Source organism: Vigna angularis, chromosome 10 (genome assembly GCF_016808095.1).
Source record: "Vigna angularis cultivar LongXiaoDou No.4 chromosome 10, ASM1680809v1, whole genome shotgun sequence".
NCBI lineage: Eukaryota > Viridiplantae > Streptophyta > Magnoliopsida > Fabales > Fabaceae > Vigna > Vigna angularis.
The window spans coordinates 24,860,193-24,872,717 of NC_068979.1; the positions used below are offsets into that span (position 1 = coordinate 24,860,193).

Here is a 12,525-nt window from a genome sequence, read left to right on the forward strand (position 1 = left end):
TATTTTTGCTTTATTTCGGTCATGGGCAAGAGGTGTGGTAGTTTACCACTAGTTTATGGGTTATAAATACTAGTTTAATGAGAGTTATCTTCATAATTAAAATCTTGCCACCTTGAGGGACTTTTCAGAAAAAGAGATAAGACTTCCAAGTTTGTCACGCAAGGTCTAGAAGTTGAAAGGATTAAGGTTGAATACGGATAAAGGTTTGCTTGGAATAGAGGTAAAGAGAGTTAGCCTTCAATGTCTATGTTTGAGAAATTATGTGCAAGTGCATGGCCCTTTTGTTTGGTGTATGTGTTGTGAAGGTGATGATATGTATCATGTGAGTCATGTTAATTATTTTAACCAAATGTCATTGTGTTGCATGTGTTTTTTTTAGTTATGTTCATCCTTGTATTCGTAAATTATTATGAAAGATTTTAGGATTTTTACGTGTTGCATGAACATGAGACATGATTTTATGTGGTATGAGGTTGTTGGATTCTGCATATATAATACAATGTTGATATATGTTTGTGTGTGTATGGGGTTATTCGGTCTTGCATGTGTAATGCAATGTTGATATGTGTATGTTTAGTCATATTTTTTTAAATTAGAGAAATGTTGTTCCTTTCTAAATTGGGATCAAATTTATTTTTTATATGAATGTTATACTAATATAATATTTTGATTTGTTGGTCAAAATTATCTATTTTAGAGGTTTTTTTGGAATTTTCTAATATTTCACTCTAAGATTCTTGTATATTTATTGAATTTATTTATATTTAATGTTTATTTCATAAATATATAATACTATTTGAAAATATTAATAAATATAAAATATTTTTTTATTTTAATCTACGGTATATGTAAATTACAAATTTTACTGCTATATATATTAATATAGTATTTTGACTTAAAGTTGAAAACTTATCATTGACATTTGTTTTAATTTTTCCAATCTTATATTATTTTATATTGAAAGTATTTTCAATGTCACGTAGTTGTGAAAGTGTTTTAATCAATTTTATAGATTAATTAATATTTATAATAATGAAGTAATTTTTGTAATTTATATAATTTTATTGGTAAGTAAATTAAATTCAACTATATTTTTGGAGGAGCACAACATTTCTTCATTTCATTTAAAAGAAATAAGACTAAATTAAATCAAAAAATAAATATAAAGATTGAATTCAATACAAGACAATAATATTTGTTGTTGAAATGACATGTGACGTTGACATTGACACGTGATATTATCACTATTACTACCATTGTCACGTGTCACTAATAGTGCCACATGACATAACACATACTTCACATGTGGACAAAAAAAAATCCTTTTACAAAATACTTAAAGAACAAAAAAAATAAAAATGAAACTCTTTACCATGAATGATCTATTGACTTCAATCAATAACTTGATTAACTAGATTTGATGTTTGCCTTGTTACCTCCTCAAATATGTAATTTGACTATACAAACATATTTTAATTATTCCCTAAATTTAAAAATAAAATAAAGTTTAATAAAATATAATTTTTATAAAATAAAAGAATAAACATTTATAACCTATTTTAGGGGAGCATATGCCTTGCCTCATCTCATTTTAGGCCTAATAGGCTACAAGTTATGTTATGTGAGTCGAACTTATGCTGGTTGAACTCATACTGGTCAACGGACTCAAAATTCCAATATATCTCATGTTTTTCCATTGTGGGTCTATGAGCCTATCCGCTTGGCCAACCCTGCATTATCATCCTTAACCTATTTATACACTTCTATTATTTTATTCAATAAAATTTCTTACACCAAAAATAATAAAAAAATATTTTCTTCCAAAAGTATATTTGTTTTAAAATTATAAGATAATATTGTAACATTTTTTTCTAGATATATCTTTATTTATAGTTATTAAAGCACTCAATTTTGCACAAAAGTTGCCTTATTACAAATTTGAGAAGAAATTGTTGGTTTTTTAAGCTATTTTATAATTAAGAGTTTTAATTATTTTTTTTATTTACTTTATTAAATAGTGTTATTTATATTTTGTATAAATAAATAATTAAAAATTATTAATAATGAAACTTAATTTAATACATCGATAATATAATTTTAAAGTTCAACTAATTTATTTATAGGTGTACAATAAATTAAAACAACTATAGTTCCATAACGGAAAAAGTATCCCATTAGTAATACACTTTTCATTCAAGAATAAATAGTCTAAAGAGAAAATAAATAAATAAAATGTGTCATTTTTTTATTTAGATATCTCATTTATAAGTTTTAAGTTTATAATAAATTTGAGAATTCTCAATTAGATTCCTATTATTTTTTTTATTGATTAGTTAAATTTTTCTATTTTTTAATTAGTCATATTTGTTTAATTTTTCCTTAAATTGAGTGAGATGTCTATTATCATATTTTGTTATCTTGTTTATTTGTTTTTATATATTAAAGAAATATGAAATTTAGTTATTAATAAATTGTTGTTATGTAAAACAACAAGTGGTTTTTATTATTTTGTTATCTCTTTATATATTTCTCTCTCTCTAAATGTTTAAAGTATTTGACTATATTTTTGCATATTATATTAGAGTCCACTTTTCTTAGAGAGTTCAAATGTGTGTGTAACCGTTCTCATCCTCTTTTATCTAACATATTCTCAATGAAAATAATAAAAAGTTATTTGTTATTGTCTACATTAACGATAATATATTTTTATATTAATCACAAAACTTTACGTTTCTAATCAAAGAAGGCAAATAAGCTTAAATCCATATTACCTAGTTAACACAAAAATTTATATAAAACATGCAACGGTTAAGAATTAATAAAAAATATAAAAGTTGTAAATATTATTATATAAAAAATAATAAAGACTTGAAATTTAAAGTTTTTGGCATATGTACTAAGAATTGGAATTTATATCTTGAATTTCATAAAACATATTTTCTCATTTTATGTGAATATAGATTTAGTCATATAAAAAAGTTCAAAAATATATTCTTACCTTCCAAAAATTACTATTTTGTCTAATACATTCTCAAATAAAATTATTTTCTCTTTTTTTCTTATTGGATTTGGTCAAAATAGTTTTGAGGTGAATTATAATACTTTTAATATTCAAATTTCTCCTGATCTAATATTAGTAAAGAAATCAAGAGAAAATTCATATGCAAAACACATTCTGATCCTCAAGTCAATAAAAATTTTAGAATATGTATTAGAATAATAGTAAATGAGATATTTGAGTGTGATAGTTGAGTCTCCTAGTTGAGTATTAAGTGAGTACTCTTTCTCATATGATGTTATATTTATATGCTTTCTAGGCTATGAGTAAGCAAATAAATTAAACAAATTTTGTTATTTGAAGATAATCAAGAGTTATATATTGAAAATATTATATAATCAATTATTATACCATAATCATAAAATATCATCCGTAAATATCTTGGAGATATTTCATAACATATTGGGATTATGCACATAGGCCCCAAGCTTGGAAGCTAAAAATAAGGAGCAAGTGGATGTGTTTTGAGTAAACACCAAGCATTGTCTCGTTAAAACCTTGTTTGACATAAAACTCATCTTAGGTGAAAAAAAAAATTAAACTAAGGAAAATGAGTACATGCTCTTTATGATAACCAACTACCAAATATGTAACTCATGGATGTGTAGTCATTTGAGCTTAGTAATGATGTATTATGGGTAAGTACTTTTTAATTATTTCTTGGACAATTTTTCATCCGAGATTATATGACGCTTTTAGACATTCTTATGTAATTCTCGAATATATTTCAATCCTTAGCGTATTTTGAAGCTTTAATACTCAAATATCTTTCCATCCTTAAATATATTTAAATCTTTAACACTTTTAGATGCTTTGGTATTCAAATTTCTTTTAATCCTTAGTAGTTTTAGACACATTGCTATTAAGATATCTTTCAACTCTTAATGCTTTTAGACACTTTAGTATTCATAGATATTTCAATCCTTAGGATTTTTAGACACTTTTGGTATTTCAATCATTGAATATCTTTTAATTCTTAACGTTTTTAGACGCTTTAGTATTTGTATTTTTTCAATCTTTGAATATCTTTCAATCTTTAATGCTTTCATACACTTTGGTATTCATTATAATTTAATCCTTAGAGTTTTTAGTCGCTTTGGTATTAAGATATATTTTAATTTCTTTCGCTTTTAAACATTTTGATACTTCTATCTTTTTGTCATGTTAGACATTTTGATATTTAGATATATTTGAATTTAAACATTTGTAATCCTTATGTATGTTTATAGGATATGGGATATGTTTCAATTCAAGGTTATGTGATGCTTGTAATTGGGTAAAATTTTATGCTCTAATACTTAAACATTAATTGAGTGACCTCAGTGTTAAGGAAGAAAAAAAAATTAACTAAAATTTATAATTTAATTTATTGATTTACAAGAAAAAAAATATGAAGAAGAATAAACGTTACTTTAACTGGCCTCTATTCCAAATAAAAAAAAAAACTCTTATTTGACTGGAACACTCAGAATATGCCACGTCTTGTAGTTAACGGAACTTAGGAAAGAAGAGAAAAACTAAAATATTAAAAATTAAAAATATTATATAAGAGATTATACTCATTAAACCATAACGTTTTGAAAAAACCTCATCTTATTTATTTTTCTCTTCAAGATGCAAGAAAAGAATTGTCAATATGCCTAAATAAATGTTTCTCAAAATATGTTTTTCAAATGATACAAAACTAACTTCCAGTAGTATTTTTTTTTATAATTTTCAATTGAGAAATTCATATAAAAAAGGTAAAAATAAATAAACTCCAATTTAGCTTCATTGATAATGAAAAGAAATTGATGAGTAGAAAAAAAATAAAAATAAAAGTTCTATTGAAGAATTTAGAAAATCTTCCACTTTAAAAGAAAAATACTCATATTTTAAAATAAGGAAATGTGTTGATATAAAGAAACACTAGAACCAGATTAGGTGTGGTCAAACATTTCACTCATTCGGACTATTAATGAATTATAAGCTTTCACACTTTTAAATAATAAAAAAATTATAAGCATTGGATATTGGATGAAGAGTATAGCATCGATATTAACCGAATGTTTAATGTGATTCAATGATACTTTTTACGAGAAAATTTACTTGAATGATTTACAAGATTGCTGTGTACTTTTTACACGTGATCAGTCATAATTTGTAAAAAATAGTGAAGAAAAAAAATGTAAAACGAGGAAAAAAGAGAAGAACTTTGTAATACTTATTTGTCAAACTTTTGATTTACTATGATATCTAATATTTGATTTTTTTTAAAAATAATTATATTTATTATAATTTTCTTTTTATTTGAGAAATAATTTATTTTTATTTTTCAACTAATTACTTTTAACAAAAACGTATATAAAAGAATACATCTAAAAGCAGTTTTGACATTTCTCCGAACAAAGAGCATTTCAACCCTCACCGGTCAATCAAATCAATCATACACTAATTTTTTAATCAAAATTGACTTTTTATTCATTTTCTCTTCATCTACTTCTTCATTTCAACCAAAGACAATGAGGCGTTTGCACTAAAAGTAGAGTTGCTATGGTATCCAAATTTGGTACAACATAGAAAGGTTGATTACAAAAACCTTAAAATTTGTGAGGATACCATAGAATTTGTGTTTGATGGGCGGAGATAATAAATTTGTGAACAACGGAAATGTCTTCTACACACTCAAAGAACTCATGATTACAGTCTATGGAGAACCCCCTTGGACGGCTCTAATAGCACAAGAAAACCCAAGGCAATTCTCCCTTTGCCTCTCATACATCTTCTATCTCTCTAAAGAAACAAATAAATTAAAACTCAACTGACAAAACACTACCCGGGACCAGATTTAATCCTCAGATCTCACAAAACTACAACAATTGTAACCAAATACCACAAAACTTGAAATGTAATACTACTACTCTATTGGACATAGCTCGTTCCTCTATAGCTGCAAAACTTATACGCAAGGTATATTGAGGGGTTCTTCAATCCAACCAGCAAACTCATCAGCACCAATGTCATCAAAATCGTAATCAGGAAGCTCACTAGGCTGACCGTCATCAAAGCCATATATCTGAATGTCTTCCAAGGCAGCAAGATCATCATCAAACCCAAGCTCTTCATCAAATCCATGCTCCAGACTGTCTAATGCAAACCAATCAAATTCAAACTGAGATGGAGCACCAACATTGGCAGCATTGGAAGCAACAGCAGATGGGTGTGGCACACTCAGCATACTCAAATCAGGAATATCTAGCTCAGCAAATTCAGCTTCAAAACTTTCAGCTTTTAAACCTTCCGTCTCAATCTCAGCAACTTCAGTCTCCAAACCTTTAGTCTCAACAACTTCATTGCCTGAAACCTTACCACTCACAGTCAAATTGGAAGCAGAGGTATCCAACTCAAGCACGGAATATGGAGATGTGTGTGACAGGATACTACTCTCTGAGTAGTCGATAGTAGCAGACTTGGAGTCTGTTGCAGATTCTGCAGCAGAAGAAACACAGTAGTTGGAGTTCTTCTTTTCTGAGGCTCCCACAGTTACAACAGATGCAACAACGTGGTTATTATTGTTGTTGTTGGTGCCAGTGTTGTTGTTGTTGTTGCTCCTCCCATCAGACAAAGCCTTGGCCATGGCTTCAAATTCAAGCCTTTTGGTCTCATAGGCCTGAGAAGCCTCTTCTGCAGTGTTGTAAGTGCCCAACCAGACACGCGCACCCTTGAAAGGATCGCGAATTTCTGCAGCCCATTTGCCCCATTTCCTCATCCGAACACCTTTGTATTTGCCACAAGTTTGTCTCTTCACAGAGGGATTTTTGGCCAAAACCCTCTTCTTGTTCAGTTCCTCATTGTTGGAACTCTCGGTGCTAGTTTCAGCTGCAACGAGAGAGTTAACTGGAACTGGTGGAAGAGCAATCTCAACCATAGTTCTCTTCACCTTCCTACCGTTCCCAAAATGCTCCTCTTCATCCGATGATGAGTCGGTGGCATCAGGATCATCGCAAATGATGCGCAGTTTCCTTGTCATTTTGGAGTCATGAAATGGATTTCGCTTCTGCTTCAATTTCTTCATCATTTTAGCCGATTGATTAAGAGCCTCCAGCATGGTGAAAATTTGGGTCAAAACCCCTAAAACCCCTCAAACACCCAGAAAATTGCTTACCAAAACAAAAACAAAATTTTAATTAAATAAAACAAAAAGAAAACCTCAAAATTTCAAGAATATCAGGTGAGATCCACTCTCAGAAGGAGGAAGAAACTAGAGAACTTTTTTATCTGAAAGCCTCCATAACAAAACACAACTCCATGACATGTCCTGCAAAATAAAACAACCAAAAACACAACCACAAGAAAAACCTCAAACTCCAACACAACATCAAATCCAAAGCATCAACAACAAAAAGCACAAACCCCACATACCGTTTTGGCCTCAAACTCATCGAAACAGCAGTATTGAACACTAGCCAGAGTAGCATGCAGCAAACACAAGCATAACCAAACCCGAGCTGCAACAGAGCTCCAATCACTACTTCCAAATAAAACCAAGAAGACATAAATCTCCTGCTCTTCCTCCTTCAGTGGATTCCTCACAGAAATCCCAGGAAAAAAACACCACTCTCCCCTCTGACCAAAAAGAGAGAAACTTTTAGCGATAGAGTTACACAGTATATATAGAAACACAACACAGGACAGTATTATTAGATGAAAAGATTATAAATCTATGGCCAAGATTTTTCTGTCCCAAAATACATTTTTTACTCACCTATGTCTGAGTTAACAGAAAAAACAAAAGAAAAAAAGCGGCGACCTTGGCACACGGATTAAAACAGACACAGACGCGGATCTCTATAAAACATTAGACAACCCAGTTGCATATTGAAAAGTATCACTACCTTGTTTATGCCACGAGAATCTTTAAGACTTTTCTGAGGGTAAATTTACCTGGTTTTGTTTGTAATTGTATGTTTGTGTGTATTATTCAGAATTCACTGTTGTGGTGGCTGGCACCCAACCCTTTTTTTCTCTGCCCTGTCGCTTTCTCCCTGAGGTTTCTCACTCTCTCTTCACTCTGCTTATTCTCTCTCCTCTGTTTTTTCTACTATCTCTTATACCACCCTTTTCATTTTTTTTTTCATCATTCCTTTGTGTGAATGATGAATGTGTGCTCTCTCTAAACCTCTTCTGTAGATTTTTATGTTTTTTTGGAAGACATATTTGCCAACTATTTATTACAAAATTAAATATGTTCCTTTTCTAACTGTTCTATTTCTAAGACATGCATGTATGGTATTGATTTTTCATTTAGCATTTTTGTCTCCTAAAATAATAAAATAAAGCAACTAACGGTTTATATTTCAGCACATATATTGTCAATTTAAAGAAAATATTAATGACAGCTGTTCAATTTACTTCTACTAAATATTTCACATTTAATACCTTTATAGATAACATAATTTTAACTTACCCAACTCTTGAATTAAACATATATTATCTTACCTACTGAATTAAATTTTAAAATAGTCATAATTTACATCATTCATATTTTAGTATATTTTCAAAATTATATATATATGTAATTTATATATACATACACACATAAAAATAACATATAAATCTAATTATGAATTATAAAATAAATTTTTTAATTCAAATTTATTCAATAAAATAATTTTTGCGTAAGTTACATTTTTAACTCAGTCTTCCTCCATTTCCTTTATTAAGAGTTATAATTTATTAAAAATGGTCAACGTTGAAGTTTTATTTCTTATTTAGCGATACTTTGATTTAGGGGTAAGTATAAAAAATTGTTATTTTTAATAAGTTTTAGTTATTAAGAAAGAAAACAGGTGTTTGGAAGACATTATTCCTAACATTTCTCTCAGTAATTAATATAATTTGTTTTATTTTCTTAATATAAATTAATTATTTTTAAGCATATTAATTTCGTTGAACGGGTTGTATTTCACCTCGATATTTGTAAGATGTGTTAAGAAAAACGCGTTTTAGTTATTATTTTGTCTTGTAAAATGAGTAATTTGTTTTAATATGTTTGATTGAGCGTTATATGATAATGAAAATTGGCGTTATTCTTGAAAAAGGTAATACATTGTATTAAGATGAACGCATGCTATTTATTTCTTTATTGAGTATCCAGACATGCACTTAAAGAAGAGATTTTTTTTTCAAGAATGTACTTCTATTATTATTTTAAATGCACTTCTATATAATCAATTAGAGAAATAAGTATACACAAGTTACTTAATTAAGTTTCAAACGTTAATTTTTTTCTAACTAAATGTATGTTATCTTCAAATATTGATGGTATTGGGTTTGAAAATTGAATTTGAATTAATAATCGTGATTACAAAATATATTGGTAAATTACTTTAACTATAAATGTATATATTGAAATTTTTAGTTTATATTCCTATTAGCCTTTAAGCTTTAATTTGGAACCAAATATCGTAAGATTTTCTTCATTTTAAAATAAAATATTTGTTAAACATATAAGAGAGGTGATGTGAAATAAAATTTGATTGTTATTTTCTAAAGTTGTAATTTCAATAGTATAATAAAAAGTCTCATAATGATTTATGTTTTCACTTTACTTTTCTGTTAAAATGTTTTAAAATATTCTTTTATTATTTTTTATTAAAAACTAGTGAAACTACATGTGCATAATAATAAAGAAATATTATTATTATTATTATTATTATTGTTAAGAAATTAAATATAAATCATTTTTATAAATTTATTGTAAATAAACTACATTTATTTTATAGGTAGTTTTATAATTAAAAAATGGTTAAGTTAAAAAAAGGTTAACTTTTGAAAAATGATAAAGTTAATAAAATAATTATTATAATTATACTTTTTTTTATTTAAAGTGTAAATTTGAAAAACAAATGTTAATATAAAACAGATAATTCCTTTTATATATAGGTATAAAATAATGTATTTATAGAAAAAGTAAAGTTATTACATTAAAATTATTTTAAAAATATTATATTCAATGTTTTTGTTAATAATTAAATATCTTTATGTTGGTAGAACATACATGTTATATAAAATATTGTAAAGTGATTAAGACTTCTTTTAATTAAGAGTTTAGCAACAATATTAACTATAAAACGAACTAAACCTTTATAATAAACAATTACATTATATATATAAAAGTTTTATATTAAATTAGATTATTGATTTGAATTCACTTAAATAAAACTTTATTCACCTTAGATAAAGAAATTTGGTATTTAAGTGGTGGTAAAATGATGAGATTTATTATTTTAACATTAAACTATCAATTATGAATAAAAAGTATTTATAAAAAAAAATCTATTTTCTTTTTCACTTCCTATTCATCTTATTTAAGACCACAAGAGTGATCATCGTAATGAATTCTTCAATTTGGATTGATTGGTTTTTTCATTTGAGTAAGTTAGTTTTTTTTGTCCATTTTCTTTTGGTCCAATATGTTTTGTTCTTGAAAGTATTTCTCTTTTGGTTGCATGTGTCATTAAGTCATCAATATGAGTCTCTGTTGATAAATGATCATAATGATATGACTTGATCGTTTTGATAATATTTCTATGTGTAAATAGAACATCTTGTGGAGTTAAAGGAGTCGTAGTGTTTTCAGAACTGTTTGAACGATTTAAGAGATGAGGAAAACCAATTTTTATTTCTTTTTCATATGGTTGTGTATTTAAATTGTTGAATAAAATTTTAATGTGATAACATTGGATTTTGAATTATTACTTTCTTTGGTCTGTGTGGTATTTTGTTGAATTTGTAATAAGTTGATATATGAAAAAAATAAGTTGTGTTAGTTTACATACTGAGCTTTGAGCTTTGAGCTTTGAATTGGTGAATCTAATTGCATAATTTAAGGTGGATATGTTGACATATTTTTTTTAGTTGTAAAATTGTATGAAATATCCTAGTGTAGAAAATGCCTTTAACGTCACGCGTATAACGTCTGACCACCGAAAATCCAACGTTAAAAATGATTGATGGTAGTTTTGTAAATAAAAAAACTATTTAGACGTTGGCTATGGAGGGGCCCCGACGTCTAAATACGTATACACGTCAGCCCCCTCAAATGGACGCCAAAGATATGCGAGAAAATAAAAAAAAAAACATATTTTTTATTGGCTTTAGACATTCGGGGTAAGGGGACCCGACATCTAAAGCCTATTTAGACGCCGGCCTCCAACATTGGACACCAAAATGGTCTGCTGCAGAAACCTAAAATTCATTTTTTGACTTCATTTAGACGTCTAATCCCGCCACTCCGACGTCTAAAGACTATTTAGAAGTCAGCCCAAAAGTGACTGTTCCATTGCCCTTAGCCGTCCGTCAATCAGTCCCGACGTCTAAATAGGCTTTAAACGTCGGTCCCCCCAACCAAGTGTTGGGTGGTTCGGCAAGTGCACTGAATCATTTGAAGTAATAAACCGTGGTAAGACCAGGTATTGTTTTCCCAAGAGACTCGTAATACTAGAGAATTATGCGATTAACAACTCATCTAGACTCAATAGAACAACGTTCATTTACATATATGTGCAATAAGATAAATTCACAAATATACAATGGTTGGACTTTGGCCATTAAAGACACTTAGATATGGACAAGACTATAAATGGTATGAAATGACATTGCTAAGATTAGTTTTCACCTATTTCACTCTTGTGCTTACCCAATTTCATCTCCTCTCCATCAATTTATTAAAGTCAATCCACAAAAAACACTCTAGCCCTAATCCCTTAGGTGAAAAAGCCTAGGTTTTCCCTATTAAACTCCAATCCCTTGGAAAATCTAACAAGCAAACCCGCATTAAAGAGCTAGGATCTTAAGACAACATGTGAATCATCTTCCATCCGTAGAATCAATGACAACAAGGACTCTTGTTTCAGTTCTAGGTTCCATCTTACGTCCCCATAATCCATGAAACCCCAAAATCAAGTCATGAACATTCCTATTACATGCAAGCTTTAAGATTGGAAACAAGAATACTAGCAATTGATAAAAAATGCATATATATAATCAAATCAATCATCCATTACACAAGAATTCATAGGCTACAACAATCCCTAACAAGATGAACCTGGTTCTCTACTTCCATGGAGAACCCTATAGCTTACAAAATGGAAGATGGAAGAAGAAGGAGATCCAAAGGAAGAGGAGGAGATGTTCCCACAAACTTATCACGGCCTCCATGAGCTCCAGTAGTGAAATCGCGCCTCCAAAAAACCAAAAGACCCGAAGCTCTTCGCGTTTCTGAGTTAAATAGAGCAAATCTGCCATGTCAGCAAAAATGGCGCTCAAGCGCCCCGAGCGCGCGTCAGTCAAACTCAGCAACTGGTGCACTAGAGCTCAAGCGCCCATGGAAAAAGGGGGCCCGAGCCTGACTCTGCTGCACTGCTTCTTTTTCTGGTTTTTTCTGCAGATTTGCTTGCTTTTGTGGTTGATTCGGTTCTCTACAT

At 28.9% G+C, this 12,525-nt stretch overlaps 1 protein-coding gene across 3 annotated transcripts; it reads right to left on the bottom strand.

Moving 5' to 3' along the window:
* Window positions 1–5,691: 5,691 nt before the first annotated feature.
* On the bottom strand, window positions 5,692–8,250 carry LOC108335041 (ethylene-responsive transcription factor ERF118). Of its 3 annotated transcripts, none has more exons than XM_017570959.2 (3): window positions 7,982–8,250; window positions 7,460–7,663; window positions 5,692–7,355 (listed from the first exon to the last, which is right to left on the bottom strand). In XM_017570959.2, exon 3 carries the CDS (start codon window positions 7,143–7,145, stop codon window positions 5,997–5,999), a length of 1,149 nt encoding a protein of 382 aa, XP_017426448.1. In that variant the 5' UTR covers window positions 7,146–7,355; window positions 7,460–7,663; window positions 7,982–8,250; the 3' UTR covers window positions 5,692–5,996. The 3 variants fall into 3 exon arrangements, with proteins under 3 accessions (XP_017426448.1, XP_017426447.1, XP_017426449.1); XM_017570958.2 differs by having other exon boundaries at window positions 7,933–8,176; XM_017570960.2 differs by lacking the exon at window positions 7,982–8,250 and adding an exon at window positions 7,803–7,913.
* Between the last annotated feature and the right edge of the window lie 4,275 nt (window positions 8,251–12,525).